This window comes from Aulonocara sp. 'chitande type north' Nkhata Bay, linkage group LG18 (assembly GCF_057382095.1).
Source record: "Aulonocara sp. 'chitande type north' Nkhata Bay isolate Kocher_YH1m ecotype deep benthic linkage group LG18, A_spYH_male_GT1.1, whole genome shotgun sequence".
Lineage (NCBI taxonomy): Eukaryota > Metazoa > Chordata > Actinopteri > Cichliformes > Cichlidae > Aulonocara > Aulonocara sp. 'chitande type north' Nkhata Bay.
In genome coordinates, this window is record NC_141361.1 from 33,013,434 (window position 1) to 33,040,933 (window position 27,500).

The window sequence follows — 27,500 nt, forward strand, 5'->3', positions numbered from 1 at the left end:
ATTTCCATCAGTCATAGCCAGTCTGCATCAGCATGATACAGACATTGAGATCTGATGTATTGTCAACGTGTTCCTTTCATTTTTTTGAGCAGTGTATTTAGAAACTGGGTGTTCTGGAGACCCACATTTATAAACGTGGCTGTTTTAAACCTCTTTCAGCTGAACGTTTTCCTGCCTCTGTTTAGTACATCAGGACTTGGTAGGGTAGCTCAAATAATTCAAAACATATCGACCATAAAGTCCATTACACAGGAAGTAAATGAACCGGCTGGGTCTCAGCGGCTCCAGCACTTTGGGTCAGCTTCTGTTTTAAATGTGTTATTTAAATAAAACAGAGTAATAACAAATGGTCTTTCTATTCAGACAATGTTCATAATTCCTGTTTGAGGTATATTTATTAAACACAACTTAGTGGGCTTAATATAATATCTGAGTGTATGAATATCGTCTAAATGTAATCGACTCAAGTTCAAACACAGCAGAATCATTTCCTTCCACAGAGTAAGGTGATCCATATTTGACCATGATATCTTTCAGAACATGAGCTGCCAGCTAGTGCTGCTTGTTTTTTCAGTAAAGTTCAGCTGGTTGACGTCTTAGCTTGGTGATACTAGGAGGCTAACATATGCTGGTTAGCTTATGAAACAAGCGTAACTTTATCAACCGCCAGCAGGCTAACACTCAGTTACTATCACTGTTCAAAGGTTTGTTATCATCACACAGCCATCAATGATTCTCCAGTGTTGTTTGACCTCAGCTCGTTGTGTACTTAACACAGACACACATGGACAGCTCAACTCTGAAAGAGAAAACAAGGTCAGATTTGAAGTCGTCCATTTAAAAAGAAAGAAGTCGTATGAACTCTGGAGAGGATCAAAATTAACTCACCTTACTTGTGGAGGTGAAAAGAGGGCGTGTCAGACAGTCAGGAGCCAATCAGGAGAGGGAGAGAGGTTACAGAGGGAAGGCACAGACGAGTAAATGAATAAGAGTCTTTACTTCGATCTGTCACCTCAAATATGACTCATACCTCGTAGTTTTGCTTTCTCTCATCATGACTGATGTAACAAAAAGTTTGGGGATAACTCCGACGTGGGGACGAGCACAGCATCTGTCTTACCTGAAAAGACTGATTGTTGTGCAGCCATGACTTTTGATCCCAAAAGCAGGTCGAGCAGCCACAACGTGTCACTATGACAGTAACACAAGTACACACAAACAGCTAACCACACACAAACACTTGTGCAGCTCTGGTCCATATCAGGGAATCTCTTGGTGAACTGAGTCATTTGACTTGTTGTAACTGCTCAGAATCAGTTCAGACTTTTTTTAGTCTCCAAATTTTCTCCAACAAAAGCAAATCTTGTCCGACTGTCCAACAGCAGGAGACGATGGAGGAGCTGCTGTTGTTGCTGACCTCAGTCTGCACAGCTTATGCTCAGCACCAAGGTGAGCGAGCCGGTGACTGAAGGTAACGAGGACACAGGTTCTGACTTTGTACTTTTAGTGCTGCACAAAATAATGAGAGTAAGAATGGACGCTATGACGTTTGAAGAATATTTGTAACAGGTTTTCCTCACTTTACAAGCTACAGTTACCACTTTAGATTTTTATCTACAATTTTTTTGTTTCTTTATTGATTCTAATAAAAAGAAATAATCTCCGTCAGATTCAAACAAACACAAAAAGGACATAATGATGTACTTCAAATGCTGAACATTGACAGTGCAACATAGAAAGCTCATCACAGGTTTAACAGAGAAAATGAACCGTTTGAAGCAAAACATTTAAATCTGAGGGTCGGCAAACAGCAGGCAAAGACATCCTGGCGGCGCTGAACTAACCCTCTGAAGCAGCGGGTAACGTCTAACAGTAGCATTTGTCTGGGTAACATTTCAGTCGTCTGCTGCATCCCAGTGTGCGCCTGAAGTTGGTTACCATGGTCCCGTCGTTACCAAAGTCAGACTCCGCCCCACACACATCACAGATAAACTGAAAATGTGGATTGACACATGTGAGAAAATTCCACAGGAGGCACGCGTGTTTGTTGCTTTGAAGACAGCATTTCTTTTTGAATGGAACTCCACTCGCTACGTGGAACTCAAACGGGATGACAACAATGTGAGTCAATGGAAAGCGCAGCGACCGGAAAATCCTTCAGCATCACTCTGACCCGCTCTCCGAGTATCATTCTGGGTCAAGATCAAGACACTTGCAGTGGAGGCTTCAATGCAAAACAGTCCTTTGTAGGAGACCTGACAGATGTTCACCTCTGGGACAAGGAGACCTCTCTGTGTGATGTCAGCTCTGATATGCAGGGTCACTCCTTCACTCCTGGTCAACTGGAAAAACCTGCAGGACCTCATAAATGGCACTGTGTGTGGAACACAGTGACTTTGGTACCCTGTCCTGTTAAGAGCAGTGTTGGTCAAGTTACTTGAAAAAAGTAATCAGTAACTAATTACCGATTACTTCCCCAAAAAAGTAATCCCGTTACTTTACTGATTACTTATTTTCAAAAGTAATTACTTAGTTACTTAGTTACTTTTTAAAAACACGATTTACAACCTGAGTAGGTGATAAAGTGATAGATCTTTCAGCCCAATTCTACTTTTTCTACATAATCCATCATACAAAATGTAATCAAATGGAAAAGTCTCTTTTTAAAACTTGTTTTATTAGTTTTAATCTTTTAACTTTATGCATCAAGCAAAAATTTAATTATATGCAACATTCTCTCACTGGAAGAAATTAGTTTAACATTTAAACCTATTTTCTACACATTCCAGCACATAATTTTTTTTGTGTGTGTGTTTACACTCAGTCTTTCAAATAGATGCAAGTAAAACACAGCAGAAAATAAATAAAGTCACAGTCTCAGCGGTCCTGTTGCTCTATTTTCACCTGTAAAGCAGGAGTGGGGCAGGCGGAGGTTTACCCTGGTGCAGGTGTGCTGCGGTCAGTGGAAGAATCCGCGAGTTTCTCTGTGAGTTTCCCATTACGTCGTAGCTACTCGGTGCTTGTTGGAAGTTTAGGGGTTTTTTCGCTGTAAAAAGTTTTCTTCCCACGCACAGCGGACACTAATGTTTTTGTCACTTTTTATGGAGTCAAACTCAAAGTAAGGTCAGTACTTCCACGCTTTAAATGCTGCACGCTCATACTCTCTCTGCACTCGATATGTGATCCACTGTTGATCTGCACACAGCTGTTGTCACGAACGTCGCACTCGCTTACCTCACTGTCATGAGACACTCTCGCAAAAAAAAAATATCACGGTTTTAGTAACGCAGTAACGCAGCGTTCCTATGGGAAAGTAACGGTAATCTAATTACCGTTTTTGCATTAGTAATCCCTTACTTTACTCGTTACTTAAAAAAAGTAATCAGATTACAGTAACGCATTACAAGTAACGCGTTACTGCCCATCTCTGGTTAAGAGTGCAGTCAGCCTGCACAGACGTGCTGCACGGTGACTGAAATCCAACCAACCCCTCGCACTCTCACTGTCAGGCTGTACACGAGGACCTCTCGCCCAGCTGGGACAGAAACCCTGATACGTGGAAGAGGATGCATGGACTGAAATCTGTCATCAAACTGCTTTTCATCAGTTACCAAGGAGTGACGTGCCATTTAAAAAGCAGTGTAACATTTCTAAATAACACATGATTAAAAATGACTTTCTTCTTATTGTGCAAATTAATTGCATTATTATAGATTACATTTTTTCTGTTTCTGTGTAGCTCGAAGTTCCATTGAGGTGGAACATTAAAGAGTTATTGTATTGTATTAAGCACAAAATAACTTGCTTTGCCGCAGTACTCAGAAGCTGTTCAAAGTCAGAGAGAGTCAATATGACTTAAGGGGAACAGATTTCTTTAAGAAAAACAAGATGAGGACAAATATAAAGCAGAGATGTGTTTAGAGGAGTTAACCTGTGGAATAGTTATGACAGTGATTTAAAAAGGTGTAGTTCTATTTTTAAACATATTTTTAAACAAGGAAAATGAAGTATTTTAAAAATGTAAAAATATAGTATTAGAAAAATATATAAATCAAGAATGAAAAGACCAAAAAAACAAAACAAAAAAACCCTCTTGATTCTTTTGCTTTGATGTAGTTACTTCTCTAAGGTGGAAAGTTTTTTTTCTTGTTTGTTTGGTTGGTTTTTGCTTGGTTTTATTCTTTGCTTCGAGCCCTGTGTACAGGAGCTGCATGCAAAAAGATCTTTTGTTAAAGGGTTGGCGTAATAAGCAAATGCTTCAGCCAGTACCTTTTGATTAGCCTTGTCTCGTGCTTTCTTGCTTTGTGGCAGATCTTTGTTCTGTCTTCACTGAGATATTTGAATGCTAATCAATAAAATCAAATCAAATCAATCAAAATCAAATCATTGATTTATCAATAATCATGATCCAATACTACAAAGTACTGAATATAAATTTGAAAAGGGTCTACATAATAAACGCATGTAAAAATCCCGTGATTAGTTCGTTATCTCTAGAAACATGAGACATGTTGAGGACGTCATTGAGCCATTGAAATCGGCTGTGTTGGTTTTAAAGCACGGCGACTTTCTCCTCTGTGAACTTCAGATCTCTGTGAAGCTTGAACACATCTAATGGTAATGTCTTTGCTGCTGCCATTGGTTAAAACAAATAAATACAGTCAGATCTACTCCACGCCCTCATCTTTTGACTGTGACCCATCTCGTAGTGACTGCGCTCATGTTTCTGCCATTTTTTTCCACAACAGAATCAAACAAGAAGCCACAAACACTTTATTTCCCCAACAAACATTTTGGTCAAAAAAACACTCGTAAGAGGCCAAATCATTTCATCAAACCTGCACACAAACATCTCTGATGTGTGCCAGGACAAGAACAGAAAAACACGACGGAAAGATTCATTAAAAAAAGTTTATTGTCATATTTCCAATCCCAACATCAAAGTTCCAGTAAACTGTAGGACAAATTCAGTAAAACAGACAGAGCACAGAGCTAACAGAAGCCAGCAAACACACAGACAGATACACTGATTCAGGACGTTGGAGAGACTGTTGCATCAGTGATCAGGCTCAACCACACTGACTCACGTGACTGATCCAACTAACGTGGACTCGGCTGAGGTTCAAACCGTTTCAAGAACAGCTCGGTGTGGCCGGTATTTCTGCAGAATTATATAACAATCTAACACAAACTAAGGTACGACTCAGTGCGAGTTGAACATACCGAGTCGTACCTCACACTGTTGCCCCATAAAGAAAATGAAGACTTCCCAAAAGCTACCTGGAGTCGGACGTTTCAATAAAGCAACAGTGGTCCAAACTGAAGAGAGGCTGCAACGAAACAGTGACCCAAAGCAAACGAGTCAAGAAGAGCGACCTGTGACGGCCTGAATGCTCTCCACACATTTTAAACACCCACAAACACCCAATTTGTTCTTGAAGCTTGAAAGAGAAAGGCAACATACGAGAGCTACAACATCTGAACAGAAACTACGCACACGGTTAAAACTGCTTAGTAACAATCCGGGCAGTTCATCTACCTGGGCCCGCATTCACAAAGCTCTCCTGCTCTAAAACCTCTAAAGTTTATCTTTTTAAAGTTTGGACTGAAACCTGGGAAGAAGTGAGAATAAACTGTGACAAGGTCTGAAAGAAGAAACACTTGGGAGTGGAGGAGACATGGCGTGAAGATGGAGCGCACACCTACACTCGACAACATTCTGCACGTTCTTCCCTCGCAGGGGAACATGTATGCATTCGGTATCATCTGGGTTACTCACCTTTTTACACTTTAGAGCATTCAATAATAACTGAAGGACGACATGCCAGAGAGCAGTCTCGAAACGTTGGAGCAGCTGCCGATTACCCGCCAGCGCCACGGGGAGTTTACTTCTTCCTGCGACGTGTACAGCGGCTGATGGACACGTGGATACACTGAGGACTCGTCTGCTTGTCCGTCTAACATTTGACTGCGTGCTTGTAGCCTATACAAACATCATACGATAAAGGCAGCGATTAACTAACTGTGCACGCATGCACATGGGTGCTGCACAGGTCCGATATTTACTGGGATAACATTTCTTGGGTTCTCATTCTAGATGCAGTGAGCTAGAGAAATGACAGTGAGCGCCACGCCACTAACACGCCACTAACACGCCACTAACACGTCACTAACACGCCACTAACACTCCAGTTACTGTGACAAACAAACATGAAGAATCGGTCAGCGTGAGAAACGGAGCGATTTACAAATAATCAGCTAGACGAGGTGATGGTGGGTAAGCATTAGAGAACTATCAGCCCTTTTCAGATGAGTGTGCAAGCTTACTTATGGCTTTTTAGATCATTGTACAGAGACGCACATCACATCAGATAATATTTAAAATTATATGCCTAAGAAAAGTTTAACAGTATGAAGAGGTCGGAGAATTTCACCATCCATCCTTCTCATTGTCACAAATTTATAATGAAACAGTACATCTCACACACACACACACACACACACACACACACACACACACACACACACACACACACACACTGAGGTAAGAGTAAGTTTTGTCCCTTCTTTGCTTTCAGGTCCTCGGTGAATGTTCCCAAATCTACGAGTCGTCTAACAGGACGGCTGCGATGGTTGTGATTACGAGCCGTGGTCGTAACAATCACTACGGTGGCTTCACTCTCTACATGGGTACCGTTTAAACGGGGACTGAAAACACTATTCACGTGAAAACATCAGATATGTAAAGAGCAGGCCTGAGTACCAGTTGCTGAAATAGCCCTCATAGAAATGCTGTCCAATCAGAAGCCGACCAACACCTTTGACACGGCACAAAAACGTCCGTTTTCTTCGTCCACAGAAACACAGAACGTCTCCACCATGGAAAGAGTTTGAATCGCTGTTTTTTCGGACGCGGCTTCAAGGCCTCCACACAGAAAGCTGCGTTTAGCACACATTAACATGTGTGTCACTGATTAAACGTCAGATGTCATTAGTTAAACATGCCAACGTGCTCTAAGGCTACGAGTTTGTTACAATGAACAGATCCGTGCACACCTCCAGATATCAGTCCCAGTTCACACACTGTGAGAACTTTATCAGCTTTAAGAAAACATGCTGTGTGACTGCCTACATGTATCTTACAGCCAGAGTGCTATTCAAACCCATGCTAAATGGCACAACTTGGTTTATAATTAGACAAAGGCACTGGTTAGACTTGAGTGTGATCAGACCTCCAGTTTGAAAAAGGTGTTGGGCTGGAGACTCCAGCTCATACAGCCAACATGTTGTTTGTGTCACTCACCGCAGTATCCTCTGTGTGACAGTACAGTGGCCATCAGATCTCTGAAATATGGACAACTGTTTTCTCTGATTTATAATTGATGAATGCAGAGTGTGGAGAAGCTGTGTTTGTGTGCAGCAGGAGCGTCTGTGATGAAGTTCACTCAGGGAGACGTTTCCATGGACGGGACAGAGCACATTTTGCTTGCTGATGGTTTAAAAATGGTAAATGGTCTGTATTTGTAAAGCGCTTTACTTGGTCCTAAGGACCCCAAAGCGCTTTACACATCCAGTCATCCACCCATTCACACACTGGTGATGGCAGCTACATTGTAGCCACAGCCACCCTGGGGCACTGACAGAGGCGAGGCTGCCGGACACTGGCGCCACCGGGCCCTCTGACCACCACCAGCAGACAACGGCTGTATTGTCCAAGGACACAACGACCGAGACTGTCGGAGCCGGGGCTCAAACCGGCAACCTTCCGATTACAAGACGAACGCCCAACTCTTGAGCCACGATCGCCCACGATCGTTTAACATACATGCCAGGTGTACTTTTGATGAAAGTCAAGCTGAGCAGATGAGGAGGCACAAAGTGAAACAGAGACACATACAGTCCACATGAAAGACTCGCTGCTATTCGCTCACTTTGTGAAACACATGTGGCTGCTTTAAAGCCTTGATGGCCCGAACCTGCATCCCAAACATGAACCCTGCCTGCAGGCTGGACTAGTGTCCTGTCATTAAATCCACCAGCCTGGAGGTGTGGAGATGCTAACAAGATGTTTTGGAAAGTAATTGTTATCACCCTTTAAATATGAATGAAAGTGGAAATTACCACAAATAAATTTGCACTGTTGAAGAGCTTTGGGTAAACAAACTGTTTGTTATTCAAATGGCATTAAAGTTCTCAGGGGTCTCAGGCCACTCTGTACATTTAAAACAACAACAAAATATCATAAAAAATAAAATCTGTCTGTGTTCATCTCATTGCTATAATATAAAACTCCATCTGAGAGAAGACAAACAACAAAATTCAAAGCAGTGAGCAGTTATAGTGATAGCACCTAAGTGCGCTGTGCTGTAAGGCAGCTCGGTTCAACGTCGTCACAGAGAAACAGATGAATTGGTAGAAATGTTTTAAACACGCCTCTTACAGTTTATTGTCAGGACTTCGAGGAAGACCAAGTAACCTCTGAGGGAAGAGATGCAACAAACCAATCGACATTCACAATTTAGAGTCGGTGCCAGCAAGCCCCACAACTACCCCACACTACAGGGTCACTTTACTAACGTTCAGTCTGCAGCTGCTCTCAGGTGTGTAGCATGTTACAGAAACAGCAGCTGTTGCAGGTTCAACCAAACACTGAAACAGCTGCGGCCCACAGACGCTGGCTCACACTGAGCCAACAGGGAGCTTTAGCCTCGTGAGACCCGAACTCTTCCACAGCAGCATTTTTAATTTCTCTTTGATATTTGGTCACATTGTTTTTACATTGATCGGGCCCCAAAGAATTACCAGATTTCTTTTTTTTTTTTTTACCTTATTTTTGTTTTTAAGAAACATGAGAGCCACATATGAGGATATTCGTTTAAAATGTTGATAGATTAGTAGCAGTATAATGTCCTCGTGAGTAGATATCAGGCTCCTGTACAGCACAATTCAATATTTTGGTCTAGATAACCCAAAATGTGATGTCCACATATGTGGACGGCAGGTCCTAGGAGGGTAAACCTGTCCTCAAGCTTAGGCCACAGCTAAGCTCAGGAGCTAATTATAAATAGGTACCTTACTAGGAGACAAGTTTGTTTCCTTCTGGCTGTCCCTTTCTACTTTAAGCTATTACTCAAGATTTGGAATAAGTTACATCGTCTTTCTTTAAGTCTTGATTGGAAATCTTCTCATTTTTCTTGACAATAATAAAGAAAATCATCTCTGTAATACAGAAAAGAATACATTTGTTAACTATGCGTCACAGTAACCAGTACTGCCTGTGTACTGGGAGAGAGAGCTCCTCACAGTGATATTAAGGCCCTTTCAGACACGCAGTGAGGTGTAGCTGAACTTCTCCACAGTGAGATCAGTGTGTGAGACAGCTTCAGGCTTCCTGATTGGGAAATGCATCAGTCTAATCATACTGTAAAATAGAAACAGGCGAGCAACAACAAACAGGTCCAGGACACAGAGTCATTCCTCCAGCTGTGCCCGTGTGGATTCAGACGTTACTGTAAATGAGCCGGCCCTTAACATCACAATGCAACAGAAAAGTGAGTGCGTGTCTGAAAGGGACTTAAGCTGTGTGTTATCTGTGTCGTGCACGTCTCCTGATGCTCAGCGTGCGCATACAAAGGCAAAGCTTCTGCTGAGAACGACCCGTCTCAGTCTTTAATAAAAATCCAACTGAAGCAAACTGCCTCCAGACAGCAGCAGTGAGAAACTACAGGAAGCAGGAGAGGATCTAAAGCTTGTTGAATGGCAGTAACATTGACTTTACTTCTTTAAAAAGTCTTGGGCGAGTAGACAAGGATTCGACACCAGGTGTATTCTCATTTTGGACACAGCTAAAGAGAAACCTGAATAACAAAATGTGACGCAGATCTGCCCGACCACCTGGACTGGTTGCAGTCCAGGTGGTTTTGCAGGCGTGAGTGTTTCCAGATGGAGATGACCTCGGGGTGTGCCGCAGGTGCGGGTGTCTGGTTTAGGACTGCTGGCTGTTCCACTGGTTGGCCATAGGCCTGCGGAGCAGCTCCTCCACATGACGAGCCACATCCATGGTGTCCTCGAGATCAAAGTCCCCATCGGGATCCAACATGCCGTCAGCCCTGACAGGACAGCAGCGAAGATGGTCAATGGAAAACAATGTTATAGCATCATCATGGATGGTTTACATTCCTGAATGAAGCAGTGACAACAAAGACACCCAAAACCAGTATTGATAGTTTGCATTGTTTACAAACTGTCTGGACTAGGCTGCAGCCTGTAATTCATTATTATCAGGAAGTCCTAAAAACTCCCTGAAAAGCCTTCAGCTGATCCAAAATGCTGCAGCAAGAGTCCTGACAGGGACTAGAAAGAGAGAGCAGATTTCTCCTGTTTTAGCTTCCTGTTAAATCCAGAATTCAAAATCCTGCTCCTCACATACAAGGTCTTAAATAATCAGGCCCCATCTTATCTTAATGACCTTGTAGTACCATATCACCCTATTAGAGCACTTGGCTCTCGCTCTGCAGGCCTACTTGTTGTTCCTAGAGTATTTAAAAGTAGAATGGGAGGCAGAGCCTTCAGTTTTCAGGCCCCTCTTCTGTGGAACCAGCTTCCAGTTTCCACTCCTGCCTGAGTTATGCTGCATTATGCGTAGGCTGTTTCTTCTTCAGTCACCTTTTTCACTCACTACGTGGTTACATGCCACTCTGCGTTTAATCATCACCATTATTAATCACTGGCTCTTTTCCACAGCGTGTCTTTCTCCCGTCTTCCTGTAGATGGCGCTCCTCCCAGAGCCTGGTTCTGCCACACAGGTTGTTGGTTCAATCCCAGGCTGCTCCAGTCTGCATGTTGCAATATCTTTGGACATGATACTGAGCACCAGCTTTCCCCTGATGCATTTACTGAATGCCAATATTGATCATGTATAATATATCCATTACATATCTATTATAAATATTATTGTTTTAAATATCAGCATGATGATTTTTACCACAGAATTTTGTTGCATGAAGCAATGATCATGTGTACATGCTGTGCTGCCAAACCTCAGTGTTCTTGGTGAATCTGACTTAAGAACAAAACGTTTCCTGGATTTATGAAGGTTATGAAGTACTACTGCACAGCACAAATGTCAAAGGCATTCTGACTAATTTTGTGTTTTCACATGTTTATAAGAGTTTTATTAAACATATGCACACGTGCAAAAAGAAAGCTGCTTACATGGGAGGGTAGACGTTGAAGTTGTTGGGGTGGGTCACAGAGGGAGAAGCAGTCTGGTCCATGAATGCAGTAGCTCCTGCACTGGGTTCAGGGTTCGGGGTGGTGAATCTATCAGAGACATGCCACACTTCACTTTAGCCTACTGCAGCATTACTAAAAGAGCACATTTTACAATGATATTCGTTTTTATTTATATTACTAATATATTTATATTCAGGTTAATATTCAGATAATATTGAGTTGAGTGTTTATATGTTTTGAGTGCAGATATCAACATTATTCTTATTTTGACTGCAAAAAAAGAGCGAGTGGAGAATGGAGAGAGAACAACATGGTTAAGAAACAGCTGCTGCACATCAACTCTCTTCCACCATCTTCCCAGCCAGCAAGCTAACGCCAAGCTAGAAAACCAGTGATGTTACTGGTGCAGTGTACATTTTCACCACTAGATGTCAGCAGACTACAATCCAGCTACTGTAGCTGCTGTTCACCTGTAGTGAGTGCAGGCTGTCAGTCAGCTGTCAGCATATATCCTATTTACTGTGGTGGACGCTGTTAATGTAAGAAGTTTGATACTGAGGTGAGCTGCTGAGGAAATCCTGAACTTCAGGTGTTGCTGTTCTTGCTTCTGTTGAACATGACAACCGTGCTCTAAGGTCACATTTTGCCGTTAATGCAACTTTTTTTGATCTAACATTGTTTGGCTTGGACACTTAAACAACAAACTCTCATACGAGGTGAATGTAATCAGTGTCTCGTTGCCAGCTGCCCAGCAACAGCAGGGACACATGTCTAAACTGGAGGTAATTAACAACAAGTAACGGTATGAAGATGTTTCTGCACGGTTTCATGTGTTAGAGCCTCAGGTAGGCAGGAATAACACGGAGGTGTCAGTGAGCGAGGAGGCAGGTGAGGAAAACGGAGACATGATGTCATAACTATCACTGTGCAGAACTATAACTTATATTTAAACCTAGTTAAGTAACGTAATGCATTAAAGGAACTTTTAAGAAGATTAGTTTTACATTAAATTATAGTGTTAGCGATCTTTATAGCTGCTAGTAAAGTTATGACTAACACAGAAATACTCTGCTGGGTCGTAGCGTTTTCTGCTTGAAATTTTAATCCTGCTCAACAAAAATAAGGAAAACAAAAGGTGCAGATACAAAGCTTCACATGTGGGAGTGACAAACTGACACAAAGGTAGCAGATTTCCTGTGGCAGTTTGACACAGAGACACTTACTCTGGCACGACTTGTTTGATCTGTGGTTTCACATATCCATCAACTGCTTTTGCTGGTAAGAACAAAACAAAAGATAAAATAAAACAGTAGATATGTGTTATGGTAACAGTGAAGTGTCGATGTTAAAAATGAGCTGACACATACAAAGTGGGGGGGTGTAGTACTTGGCGAAGACTTCGTCTTTGGGCCGGTCAGGATACAGATACAGGAGATGGTTCAGGTCACTGATGCGGTCAGCCAGCGAGCGAATAGAGAAGTCCTTGGTTGTGTAAGGCAGCAGATTCCAGACCAGCCTCTCACCTACACAAAAGAACCGAGGATTGCAGTGATCGCATGCAAAAGGACGGACGCAGAGACAGCATCTCATAATCATCAGTGGGCTTTGTGCCACGCTGAGTGTTTCTGTGTGGACATGTCACTCAAGGACAAGTTCACAGGCTGTGACTGACAGAAGAAGATCAACCTGTGTCTCCAGCAGAGCAAAAGCTTCATGTGGACTTTTTGAAAGTGTGTTTTGTGTGGCAGCAGTGCATTGTATATGTAACAGAGCCAGAAAGCAGAGCCACTGCGTACCTGATTTGTTGGGGTTTTCTGCCACCCAGGCGATGGTGATGCCTCCAATCTCAGAGTCGCTGAACCGCAGCAGGAAAGTGCCGTTGGGTTTGGACATCAGCATGTCCTGTGCCTGCTGCTTGTTTACAAAGCCCAGAATGGCCCTGCGGACACACACAGTTACACACTAAAACACCACCGGTGCACTGTCACAAGTGCACTGTGCTGCCCTCACCCCACCAGCTCTGCTACAGCACAAAGCTCGTTTAAAGCTGACAGTCGAGATCATTTTTCAATCTATCATACAAGACAAATCTTCATTCCAGATTCTCGCAGAAGGAACATAAATAAAAGTGATTACCCATCATTCCAGTGAGGCTTCAGGTGTTTCTTCATAAGCTCTACTACTCCATCAAACCACTGCCAGAAGGTGAAGTTGCGTCCAGGTAAGCTTTCCTGTGTAAAACACATTTCTTCAGTGGGTTCATATGCACACTGCTTATGACCTTTATGTTTCCAATGATATGATGCTGCTTCTTGATTGTCTCTGCAGCCTTAAAAAGGAAACCTCTCCAGTCTAAAACTATGGAAAAGTCCACTTTTACTTAGGAAGTAAGAGAACAAGTAGCAACCAGGTGCTGCTAATCAAATGTGCGTGATTAAGTGATGACCAGAAAGTGTGAGCACCTCGACAAAAGCAGAAGATTTGGACGTATGCTGGTCTAGAGCATCAGGGTGTGTGCTAATACAAACACAATCTTCCCAGGAGCGGATGTCCAATCAAATTCACACCAGGCCCAGACCACGCAAGAATCACAAAAACAAAACAAACCCAGAGCTACGTGTCCGTCAGCTTGTTGCTCCAACTCTTTTATTTACACGTAGTTTACACTGTAAATATACTTTTATTCTTTGATTTCGCTCGGTTGTGTTCTCATTCGTTTTGGCTTCTAAACAGAGAGTGTTTCACCTTGTGTGAGCACGTGTGCTGAAATTATAATAAAAATCCTCGTATCCTTGAATCATGATGATGGATTGAGGCAGCTTTTCACAAAAGCGCACGCACGCACACTTTAAAGCAGTGGTTCCCAAACCTTTTTTGCTGCGCCCCCCTTTCTTTTCAAGAAAAATGTTCGCGCCCCCCGCCTGCACGTGCGCATGCACACATACTCTAACCACACACGCCCATATTTTGCTCCATTGCGGTTTATTTCACACCTCAAACATGTAGTAAATAATTAAGCAAATAAAAGTAACCTGCAATAAATGACAGGTAGTAATAAAATAAACTACCAACTCTTTTACGCTGCGTCCGCACCTACACGGGTATTTTTGAACACGCAGCTGTTTCGTCCACGTAAACGATGTTTTGAATCACCGAAAATGGAGGTTTTTTTAAAAAAATCCTTTTTTGCGTTTCCGTGTGGACGAGGAATACAGAGTTCATCACGCAACGTCAAAGGTATGCGCCTTTATTCACATCACGCTGTGGCCACGTTATTGTTTACAGGAGATGAATCGCAGAATGGCAGATAGAGACCAAATACTGTTAATCTGACTGTCTGCAGGTTTTACACGCAGTTACTGTCCCTCCATTTACAAAGGCAGTGTGATTATTTTACCTGTAGTTTTTTTCCTGAGTAATAATGTTCAACATTGCATCAATACATTTTTCAAAAAATGCCTCTCTGTGCAAAAGGGGTTAAAAACATAAACAGCTGTGGGATCCTGTTTGTCTGTGATTTGAACAATCGTGGCAGGATCAGCCTGATGTTATTTGTATCTCGCTGTAACTTTACTGTATAAAGTATAGTATAGTATGTATATCTCCAAAATGTCAGGAGTAGTTAGTCATTACAAGAAGTGTTTGTGAACTAAATCAAGAATGTGGGATCCTGTTTGTCCGTGATTTAAACAGCCCAGCGCTGCTCCCGACGCAGGGAAACCAACCCTGCAGGGAGACCTACCTCGGCACCTGTGCAGGTGAAATCAAAGGGCAGATTTGCTTCACCATATCTTCTAGTCTTTGGCTTAGAATGAAGTTGGTTTGGAAACATATTCAGCGATGCTTCATCTCCTGCTTTGCGTTTCTGTAGGCGCCCGTGCTAGCAGTGTCCAAGTGTTTTGTCCCCCCCCCCCCCCCCTTTTCATTCCGCGCCCCCCCTGCCATGGCTTTGCGCACCCCCCCCCCAGGGGGCGGGCCCCACACTTTGGGAAGGTCTGCTTTAAAGCATGCTGAAGTCTGTGCACAAACGAGGGTTGTCTGCAGACCCATGCATGCCATGACACGTGTGTTGCAACATGAAACTACAGATTACATTTATAATGACGTTAATTTATTAGAATAAATAGCTAAAAAAAAGAATCACCTTCATTGCCGAGCAACCACCATTACCTTTGACCCCCATCGTCCATCAGCACTGCCCTTGGACAGAGTGGGGAACACCTGCATTTAACTGCTATTTTATACATATCGACACATCAGACACGTCAGAGTGCGCCGATGCCTGCAACCCATGTCCTCAGTGTCTCAAACAAATACGCCTTACTAAGGTCTGTGGCTGGGAAGTTACTACAAACTGCACTAAATTCTACGTAAAAACATTTCTTACTTTATGCACATGGGAGATGTTAAGTAATTAGCACAGGTGGCTCTGTGCTGTGAGCACGGTGCCAGGATTCTGGCTCTGTGCTGCAACTCATTGTGAGTGTTCAGAGCCTCACAGTAATGCTGGGATTACGCCATGCACACAGAATGACCTCAATGCTATCAAGGAAACTAAAGAGGACCTCACGAACCACGCTGACAAAAAAAAACAAAAACAAAAAAACAAAAAACGGCCGACATACAAACAACCCTGACGAAAACTGAATCCTGTCTCAATGGGCTTTCTGAGCAGGTTGAGGAGACGGAGCGCAAACAAAGATGACATTAGAGACGCACATAACCGTGTCGATAAAATGGCTGCGAGAGAAGGAGATCGAATATGCGCTGATGTACCCAGCTCAGCTTCGCATCAGGCACCAGGGATCTATCAAAGTTTTCCCCACTCCTGCCGAAGCACAACGCTCTCTAAAAGATCTTCCGAGTCAGTAGACTAAAGTGATCTAATGTGATTTCAACAAAGCAATTCGCTCTTATAGGTACTCTCAGATGAGAAGCCCTCCACTGTTAACTTTGGGGGTGGGGGCGACATGAAGGAAGAAAAGACTACATCAAGCATTGACATAGAAACTCTCCATCCTCTATTTTTCAGACGAATTGGAGATACAACTTATCCGGTATTAGATAACTAATAGAAATAATTGCTCGTTAGTCAGTTAAAATAATGTGTACGAATTCATAAAAGTACAGATTTTGTGAGCATTTATGATCATGATATCAACCCCCTACTAGATGAGTGTGATCACATCTTGATCAACCAGTTTATTTGTCTCTTATACAGTTATGTTCTATATCTGACTGTAAAATTCAGTGCTTAGCTGTAAATATTTCACTGAGAGTGGCTAAACCCATATGGAAACGATATATATAAATCTTATAACGTTTGTATCTGTCTTGTGTGAAACTTGTATGAAAAGCATATAAGAGTGAAAACAGATATAAGATCCCTTGAAAAATTATATAATGAAACTTGTATGTTTTGGATACTTACTAAAACAATATATGAAAGTAATGAGAAAGTGGCCACTTTCATGAGTAATCACCTAAGTTTTTACTATTTCTTTTCCATATGGGAAGTTTGAACCTTAGCAGCTGCCTGGGCCTCCACTACTGTCACCTACCTAATGTGGTTTTATTACAGGGGTTTTATTTTAACGTTTTGGGGTTATGTTTGGTCTCTTACCAAACATTTTACTCACACAACTGTTCACACAGCTCCCTGGTCTAGGCCGTATCTTACTATTATACCCATGTGCAGAGCTTCACCACATTGAAACTCAGGAAAGCAGGAATGTGTTCAGAAATCCCCAGAGTTGAATACCATGACACTTACCCGTCCAGGATATTCATATAAAAAACTTAAATTACAGTTCATCTAACTTGTATATCTTGGAATATTAGAGGATCAATTCACCCATCAAGAGGAAGAAAATGCTGACATCCTTAAAGAGGCAGAGTGTAGATGTCGCTTTTATCCAGGAGAGTCACCTCACAGACGCTGAACATTTAAAATTACGTAGACCTGGGTGGGCAATGTTTTTTACTCGTCATATACTTCCAAAGCAAGAGGCGTCTCCCTGCTTATTAATAAACACCTGAACTTTCAACTAAACTCAGTTGAAAAGGACAAAAATGGCAGATTCTTACTTGTAGATTGTGAAATAAACAGAAATAAGATAACTTTGGTAAATATATATGGGCCCAACTACGACGACCCTTTATTCTTTAACAACTTAATTATGAAACTGGCTACAATTGAGGGCCAGTATATTGTGGGTGGAGACTTTAATTTGGTCCTAAATCCTTCTCTGGATCGGTCCTCACCCAAAACATCTTTATTATCCAAGGCAGCAACAGCACTGAACCAAGCTATGAAGGATATAGGCTAGAGCTGGGCGATAGAACGATAACGATATGTATCGCGATATAACTTTTACTCGATAGAGAAATTAAGCTATCGCGATAGACCTCGCCGCTCTTGTCCTCAAAAAAAAAAAAAAAAAAAAAAGGTCAGCCAATCCAAATTAAGTAGCGCAGAGCCGAACCAATCACAGCCGCAGCGTCACGTCGCGTGACTTGTTACGTACAGCACAAGTGCCAAGCCGCACGTGTGTTTGTTTGGGAAGCAGCCAGCGGGTAATGGAGGAAATGAGTGTGCCGACTAGAAAAATCAACCGAGCGTGACCGAAGAGAAAACAGATGATGGTTCCAACGCCGGAGAGATTGTCGAACGGAAGAGCCATAGAAGTTCCGTAGTGTGAAGGTATTTCGGCTATTTCAAGTCTGACTAAAAACAGAGTAGCGTGCACTGTAAATTGTGCCGAAAGCAAGTCTGGAAATACAATAAACTGGTGCATGCGTCACACTGTGCGCCACGTTATTGTTTCGGTGAAATGAATTTCTACAATACTGTTAATTCTACTCTCTGCAGTGTTTAAATACTTACATATACACACAGTTACTGTCCCTCCACACATACGACTCGGTTCTGCTTCTATGCCCCAGCTTTGTTTACTTTTTCCCACCGAGGCTTCTAGACTTCTGATTGGCCAACATTTCTGCACGGTTAGGAATCTAGCGCCACCTGCTGCTTTGGCATGTTCATAGCAGCGTTTTTCTTCATTTCTGCCTTTATGTGTGGACGGGATTATTTTTTACAACGAAAACGGAAAATCTCCGTTTTCAAAAATACCCGTGTACGTGTGGACGTAGCCTCAGTCTCTGACTGGAAGCGCTAATTCGTCATTCGGCTTTTGTCAGACTAAAGTAACTGTTAAAACTGTTTGAAAAGCTCAGCTATACAACAAGGAGAGATTGAGAATTTCCTTTTAGTTCTCAGTTTATTTGATATTGACAAAAGTTAGTCAGTTTTGTCTGTTCTTCTGTAAAACAAACTAAGATTTATTTTTAGAATTAATACTTTGTTTCTAAGTGGAATTGACAATTTAGTCTGTTTCGTTTGTTCTATTTTGAAACTTAAACGCTTTAGCGGCTGCCTTTTGTGTAGTTTGCAATATTTGCCTTTATTTATCTGAAAAAGTCTCATGTTCCTTAAGTACATCTACCCTGTTGAACTTATTATGGGAAATAAATATTTAAAAACAAGCTGCTGATTATTTCACATTTTACTTGTGAGCAACGGCACATTTAAATCTTACAAATATAGTTATTTGGCTGATATCGTGATAGATATCGTTATCGCCTGAAATGAAAAAAACATATCGTGATATGAAAAAATCTCATATTGCCCAGCTCTAATATAGGCATAACTGATGTGTGGCGAAACCTTCATCCAGGCCAGAGGGACTTCCTTTTTTCACCAGTACATAATACACGCTCTAGAATTGATGTTTCTTGTACCACAACATATGACGGCAACAGTGATAGATTGCTCCTACTTAGCAGCTACTTTTTCAGACCATAATCCCATCAAACTCTCCTGGGCTACCAACATGTCACAACCTGTAACCCACAGGTGGAGGTTTAAAAGTTACATGCTACGAGACTATTTCATATATGAAGACTAATATTGAAATATTCCTAGATGCCAATTCAAATTCCTCTTCAAATGCCAATATCTGGGAAGCTCTCAACGTCTATATGAGAGGTTTGGTTATGTCATACGGTGCCAATAAGGTTAAAAAAGTTAGAGAGAAGATAACTAAATTGGAGATTGACATTAAAAACTTGGAGCAGGAATATATTGCTACAAAAAAGGAAGAATACCTCAATACATTAACAAAAACAAGGATGCAATATGATAATTTATGCACCAGCAGAGCGGAAGCAGCCATGGCAGGAACTAAATATCACTACTACGAATATGGAAACAAAACAAGTAACTACTGGCCTGGCAAATTAAGAAAGAAACATCTGATAAATTTATACGGACAATATCAACAGAAGATGATAAACTTCTTGATGAATCAGCGCCCATAAAGGCCGAGTTTAAACGGTTCTATGAAGATTTGTATAAATCTGAGCGAGGGGTCGACAGTCAGTGCGCCCCAGGGTGGCTGTGGCTACAATGTAGCTGCCATCACCAGTGTGTGAATGAGTGGATGACTGGATATGTAAAGTGCTTTGGGGTCCTTAGGGACTAGTAAAGCGCTATATACACCGAACAAAAATATAAACGCAACACCTTTGTTACTGCTCCCATTCCCCATGGGATGGACGTAGAGACCTAAAATTCATTCCAGATACACAATATAACCATCCCTCCCAAACAGTGGTCACAAATCAGTCCAAATGTGTGGTAGTGGGCACATCTGCTATATTGAGATAATCCATCCCACCTCACAGGTGTGCCACATCAGGATGCTGATCTGACATCATGAGTAGTGCACAGGTGTACCTCAGACTGCCCACAACAAAAGGCCACCCTGGAATGTGCAGTTTTTTGCGCTATTGGGGGTCTGGGGACCCAGAACCGGTCAGTATCTGGTGTGACCACCATTTGCCTCATGCAGTGCAACACATCGTCGCATGGAGTCTATCAGATTGTCAATTGTGGCCTGTGGAATGTTGGTCCACTCCACTTCAATGGCTGTGCGAGGTTGTTGGATATTCGTGGGAACTGGTACACGCTGTCGTATACGCCGGTCAAGCACATCCCGAACATGCTCAATGGGTGACATGTCCGGTGAGTATGCTGGCCATGCAAGAACTGGGACATTCTCAGCTGCCATCTGCCCTGAACAATGTGAACCATGATTCATCCGTGAAGCGCACACCTCTCCAACGTGCCAGACGCCATCGAATGTGAGCATTTGCCCACACAAGTCTGTTACGGCGACGAGCTGGAGTCAGGTCAAGACCCCGATGAGGACGACGGGCATGCAGTTGAGCGTCCCTGAGACGGTTTCTGACAGTTTGTGCAGAAATTGTTTGGTTGTGCAAACCAATTGTTCCAGCAGCTGTCTGGGTGGCTGGTCTCAGACGATCTTGGAGGTGAACCTGCTGGATGTGGAGGTCCTGGGCTGGTGTGGTTACACGAGGTCTGCGGTTGTGAGGCCGGTTGGATGTGCTGCCATATTCTCTGAAACGCCTGTGGAGACGGCTTATGGTTGAGAAATGAACATTCAATGCACGGGCGACAGATCTGGTTGACATTCCTGCTGTCAGCATGCCAATTGCACGCGTCCTCATTGCTTGTGGCATCTGTGGCATTTTGCTGTGAGACAAAACTGCACATTCCAGGGTGGCCTTTTGTTGTGGGCAGTCTGAGGTACACCTGTGCACTACTCATGATGTCAGATCAGCATCCTGATGTGGCACACCTGTGAGGTGGGATGGATTATCTCAATATAGCAGATGTGCCCACTACCACACATTTGGACTGATTTGTGACCACTGTTTGGGAGGGATGGTTATATTGTGTATCTGGAATGAATTTTAGGTCTCTAAGTCCATCCAATGGGGAATGGGAGCAGTAACAAAAGTGTTGCGTTTATATTTTTGTTCAGTGTAAATACAGGCCATTTACTGCTGCAAAAAGATTTATAGATGGAATAACTCTTCCTAAATTACATAATGAGGACAAAGAACGGCTTGATGCAGATATGTCTGAGATGGAGGTTCTCCGAGCCCTCAAGTGTTTACAAATTAATAAGATTCCCAGTCGATTATTATAAGGCTTTCTCTAATAAATGATTGACACCACTTACAAATATGATTAAAGAAGCTTTAGAAAATAATAAATTACCAGAATCATTGGAAATCGCAACAATCACAATACTCCTGAAACTGGGCAAGGACAAACAGATGTGACTCTTACAGACCCCTCAGCCTCTTAAATGCAGATTATAAAATATTATCTAAAGTAATTGCACTGAGATTGGAAGACATCATGACTAAGATAATACACACTGACCAAACGGGCTTCATTAAAAACAGGCACGGAGCAGATAATGTGCGACGTTTGCTCCATATACTGAACACTGCTCAAAAAAACCAAGACCCCCTGCTAACAATCTCCATGGACGCTAATGAAGCATGTGACAGGATTGAGACAAGCTTTCTATTTCAGGCGATGGAAGCTATGGGCTTTGGAGAGAAGTTCACCTGTTATGTTAGGACACTTTTTAATGCCCCCAGAGCCAATATCACAACAAATGATGTGCTCTCAGGCACTTTCTCTTTAACCAGAGGCTGCAGACAAGCCTGTCCAAGCTCCCCTTGCTCTTCGCGATTGCGATTGAACCACTACCCGCTGCCATTCGTACTAGTGCCTCCATATCTGCAATCAAATTTGGCACAAGTGAACTTTCTCTATACGCAGATGACCTCCTACTGTACATAACGGACCCTCTTAAATCAATTCCCTCCTTAATGAAGTGTCTTAAAGAATAAAGTGCAGCCTCAGGATACAAGTTAAACTACACCAAAAGTGAGATCGTGCCATCAAATATACAAGACAGCCGTATTAGAGCTCTGACTGACCCATTACAGTGGTGTGATAATGGCTTCACGTACTTTGGTATACAAATTGGTAAATCCGAGGATCAAATATTCAAACTAAATTATATCAAACTGTTGAGCAAACCAAACTTAATATTCAGAGATGGATGGATTTTCCATTATCTCTCATAAGCAGAATTAATGTTATTAAAATGAACACGTTGCCTAAGTTCATTTACTTACTTCAATGTCTCCCTACAAAGGTTCCTAAAAGTTTCTTCAAAGAGCTTCATAAACTTATAACTTCTTTCATATGGCAAAAGAAAAATCCAAGACTCAAACTCTCCTCTTTACAGGCCCCATATTCAAGGGCAGGACTTCATTTACCAAACTTTAGGAACTGTTATCTTGCCTCCCAGTACCGATCAATTTGGATCTGGCTGCATGCAGAGAGCAGTGAGGTTCGATGGGTTCCAATAGAACAACATGAGGTGAACCCCCATTAAAAGATGTTCTATTTTTAGGTACAAAAAATGTCCAAGCTCACAAACTATTTGATATTAAACACCTTCTGCGTCTGGCAGGAATCCCCCTCACTTCTGAAAATAAATATCTCCTTTCTTAGAAGGACACCCCTATGGGGCAACCCTGACTTCTCTCATCATATTCCTGACCCAATACTGCAGGGATGGAAGGACAGAAATATTCTAACTGTTGCCGACTTATACAGTAATGATTCATTTATTGACTTTCAACAACTATCTACCTCGGGAGTTCAGTCATGTGATCTGTGTGTGTGTTTACATCCCTCCGAGGGCCGACGCAACAGCTGCCTGTGAGAAAATACACACAGTCACAGCAAGACTTCAGACACAAAACCCCGAGGCTTTCATTATTATATCTGGAGACTTTAACCATGCCACACTGGACTCTACTCTGGCTGCTTTTCACCAGTTTGTGAATTGTCCCACAAGGAGCAACAGGACAATTGACCTACTGTATGCTAATGTGAGAGATGCATACAGAGCCACCCCCCTCCCCCCACTAGGGAAGTCAGACCACAACCTGGTTTACCTACAGCCACAATACACACCCCTCGTCCAAAGGCAGCCGGTCACAACGCGCTCCATCCGGAGATGGACCCCAGAAAAGGAGGATGCTCTGAGGGACTGTTATGACACCACAGACTGGGATGTGCTCCTGAGCCCACATGGTGAGGACATAGAGGGGGCGACACACTGTCTTACAGACTACCTCAACTTTTGTGTGGACACAGTCGCCCCTGCTAAGACGGTACGGTGTTATCCTAATAACAAACCGTGGGTAACACAGGAAGTCAAAGCTGTCCTCAACATGAAGAAGAAGGCTTTCAGGAGCAAAGTGAAGGAGGAGATGAAGGCAGCACAGCGGGAGGTGAAACTCTGCCTGAGGGAAGCAAAGGACACCTACAGGAGGAAGGTGGAGCAGAAGTCGGAGAGGAACAATATGAGGGAGGTCTGGAATGGTGTGAAAACCATCACAGGCCACAACACCAAGAAAAGCACAGTGGGGGGGACTGTGGAGAAGGCAAACGAACTCAACAACTTCTTCAACAGGTTTGACCAGCCCACAACCCCCCACCCTCACCCTCACCTTCACTACAGAGTCCAATCCCCACTCTCCTGCCTCCCTCGCTTCCCCCCTTCCTGACACCATGACACCCCCCTCCTCCAATCCCTCTCTCAGCAGCAAGACATCTCCCCCCCTCCCCTCCTCCCAAACATCTCCCAGTGTCACAGTGGATCAGGTCAGGAGGCAACTGAGGAAGCTTCGCCCCAGAAAGGCAGCAGGCCCAGACAAGGTGTGTCCTAGGATGCTAAAGGCGTGTGCTGCTGAACTTGGGGAGCCGCTACAACGAGTCTTCAACCTCAGTCTGCGACTGGGGAGAGTGCCCACCCTATGGAAGACATCCTGCATCGTCCCGGTCCCCAAAAAGAACCGGCCCAATGAGCTGAATGACTTCCGACCGGTGGCACTGACGTCACATCTTATGAAGACTCTAGAGCGGCTCTTCCTCAACCTCCTCCGACCACAGGTACAACATGCCCAGGACCCACTACAGTTTGCATACAAGGCGGGTGTCGGAGTGGAGGATGCCATCCTGTACCTCCTACACAGAGCCCACTCACACCTGGATGGGGGAAAAGGCACGGTCAGGATCCTGTTTCTTGACTTTTCCAGTGCCTTTAATACCATCCGGCCCTGTATGCTTCAGGAAAAACTGAACAGGATGGAGGTGGACCCCTGCCTGGTGGCTTGGATCTCCGACTACCTCACCGACAGACCACAGTACGTCAGGCTGAAGGACATCACGTCTGACACTGTGGTCAGCAGCACAGGAGCACCACAGGGAACTGTGCTGTCCCCTCTTCTCTTCACCCTGTACACCTCTGACTTCTGCTACAACTCTGAATTATGCCACATTCAGAAGTTTGCAGATGACACGGCCATCATGGGGTGTATCTGGGATGATCAGGAAGAGGAGTACAGAAGTCTGGTGAGGAACTTTGTCGCATGGAGTCACACAAACCACCTGCAACTCAACACCTCAAAGACTAAGGAACTGGTTGTGGACTTCGGGAGGTCCAGAGAAGGTCCACTGCCGGTTCAGATAGAGGGGGAGGAGGTGGAGGTGGTCAACAAGTACAAGTACCTCGGGCTGTGGGTGGACAATAAACTGGACTGGTCATGCAACACAGAGCACCTGTATAAAAAAGCCCAAAGCCGACTGTACTTCCTCAGGAGGCTGAGGTCTTTTAACATCTGCAGGAAGCTCCTGAGGATGTTTTACCAGTCGGTGGTTGCTGGAGTACTTTTCTATGCTGTGGTGTGCTGGGGGAGCAGCACAGCAAAGAAGGACTCATCCAGGCTGGAGAAACTGATCAGGAGGGCTAGCTCTGTGGTCGGCATGAAGCTGGACACTCTGGTGACAGTGGCAGAGAAAAGGACACTAAAGAAACTGATGGACATTATGGACAATGCTGGGCATCCTCTGCACACGGCCATTAACAACCAGAAGAGTCTGTTCAGTGACAGGTTGCTTCTCCCCAAGACAAGAACTAACAGACTTAAAAACTCCTTTGTCCCACACGCCATCAGACTGTTTAACTCCTCTCTGGAGGGGAGAGGGAGGGGAGACAGGAGGACAAAGGAGGGGGGAACAACTAAGCTGTAGTGCCTCTTCACCTCACTGTACAATACCTTGTGCAATACTTTTGTAAATAGTCAACAGTGCAATAGACTCAATACTTGAAATGTGCAATTCACTTGTATTTTTATTTTTATTCCTATTTATTCTATTTATCCCCTTTGTATATTTTATTTATATTGTCTCTGTATTTATATATGTGTGTGTGTGTATATATATATATATATATATATATATATATAACAATTCTGTAACTGTAACTTCGGTCGTTGCTGTGCTTTTTGGAAGTCGAATTTCCCAGAGGAACCCACCCGAGGGATTAATAAAGTTCTATCTAATCTAATCTCTAATCTAAGAATTCAAACTCCCAGGACAAAGTTTCTTCAAATTGCTACAAACAAGAGAGCGGGTCAAGGAGAAATCCAAAGGGTTATTCCCCGAGATACCAAAAGAAACTCCTCTTGAAACGCATCTTTGCACCAAACCATGGAAGTCAATAAAAGGAATAGCATCTTCTATATATACTATTATCAATAAAAAGTTACCTGACCATAACAAAGCGTCGATAAAAAGAAAATGGGAGACAGACCTGGGCCATGTCTATGAAGAGGTAGAATGGCACCATTTATTGGAACAGGCACAGACCATGTTAATTTCTACAAAACAGGCAAATGCAATTTAACATACTTCATAGGATATATTACACCCCTTATACAGTGGGGCAAAAAAGTATTTAGTCAGCCACCGATTGTGCAAGTTCCCCCACTTAAAATGATGACAGAGGTCAGTAATTTGCACCAGAGGTACACTTCAACTGTGAGAGACAGAATGTGGAAAAAAAATCCATGAATCCACATGGTAGGATTTGTAAAGAATTTATTGGTAAATCAGGGTGGAAAATAAGTATTTGGTCACCTCAAACAAGGAAAATCTCTGGCTCTCACAGACCTGTAACGTCTTCTGTAAGAAGCTTTTCTGTCCCCCACTCGTTACCTGTATGAATGGCACCTGTTTGAACTCATCATCTGTATAAAAGACACCTGTCCACAGCCTCAAACAGTCAGACTCCAAACTCCGCCATGGCCAAGACCAAAGAGCTTTCGAAGGACACCAGGAAAAGTATTGTAGACCTGCACCAGACTGGGAAGAGTGAATCTACAATAGGCAAGCAGCTTGGTGTGAAAAAATCAACTGTGGGAGCAATCATCAGAAAATGGAAGACATACAAGACCACTGATAATCTCCCTCGATCTGGGGCTCCACGCAAGATCTCATCCCGTGGGGTCAAAATGATCATGAGAACGGTGAGCAAAGATCCCAGAACCACACGGGGGGACCTGGTGAATGACCTGCAGAGAGCTGGGACCAAAGTAACAAAGGTCACCATCAGTAACACACTACAACGGCAGGGAATCAAATCCCGCAGTGCCAGATTTTGAGCCAAAACCTCCTTCCATCAGTGAGAACTTTGAAGATGAAACGAGGCTGGGTCTTCCAACATGACAATGATCCAAAACACACCGCCCGGGCAACAAAGGAGTGGCTCCGTAAGAAGCATTTGAAAGTCCTGGAGTGGCCTAGCCAGTCTCCAGACCTCAACCCCATAGAAAATCTGTGGCGGGAGTTGAAAGTCCGTGTTGCTCGGCGACAGCCCCAAAACATCACTGCTCTCGAGAAGATCTGCATGGAGGAATGGGCCAAAATACCAGCTACTGTGTGTGCAAACCTGGTAAAGACCTATAGTAAACGTTTGACCTCTGTTATTGCCAACAAAGGTTATGTTACAAAGTATTGAGTTGTATTTTTGTTATTGACCAAATACTTATTTTCCACCCTGATTTACAAATAAATTCTTTACAAATCCTACCATGTGGATTCATGGATTTTTTTTCACATTCTGTCTCTCACAGTTGAAGTGTACCTCTGGTGCAAATTACTGACCTCTGTCATCATTTTAGGTGGGGGAACTTGCACAATCGGTGGCGACTAAATACTTTTTTGCCCCACTGTAGGTTACATAAAATTGATAATAATTATTCCTCCAAATGTCTGAGATGTAAGGTGACAGATGGTGATCTCCTGCACATGCTGCCCAGTGATAGAAGAGTCCTGGAGACGGGCCATTGAAACAATCTCAAGGGTAATGGGGACCCAAATCGGACTGGACCCAAAACTATGGATTATAGGTGACACAGGTTCTATCAACGTGAATTATCATAAGAAATATTTTATTTTA

General features: G+C 43.1%; 1 protein-coding gene across 3 annotated transcripts in view; it reads right to left on the bottom strand.

The window, feature by feature from the left end:
- Positions 1 to 4,897: 4,897 nt before the first annotated feature.
- LOC147309018 (signal transducer and activator of transcription 5B-like) overlaps positions 4,898 to 27,500 on the bottom strand; it is a 59,861-nt gene continuing 37,258 nt past the window's right edge. For all 3 annotated transcript variants that reach the window (XM_086272234.1, XM_086272235.1, XM_086272233.1), the window contains 6 exons: positions 13,372 to 13,466; positions 13,032 to 13,174; positions 12,603 to 12,758; positions 12,459 to 12,510; positions 11,215 to 11,322; positions 4,898 to 10,109 (listed from right to left, as the gene is read on the bottom strand). In XM_086272234.1, the coding sequence (XP_086128360.1) occupies positions 9,986 to 10,109; positions 11,215 to 11,322; positions 12,459 to 12,510; positions 12,603 to 12,758; positions 13,032 to 13,174; positions 13,372 to 13,466 (678 nt within the window). In that variant the 3' untranslated portion in view covers positions 4,898 to 9,985. The remainder of the gene's footprint in view (positions 10,110 to 11,214; positions 11,323 to 12,458; positions 12,511 to 12,602; positions 12,759 to 13,031; positions 13,175 to 13,371; positions 13,467 to 27,500) is intronic.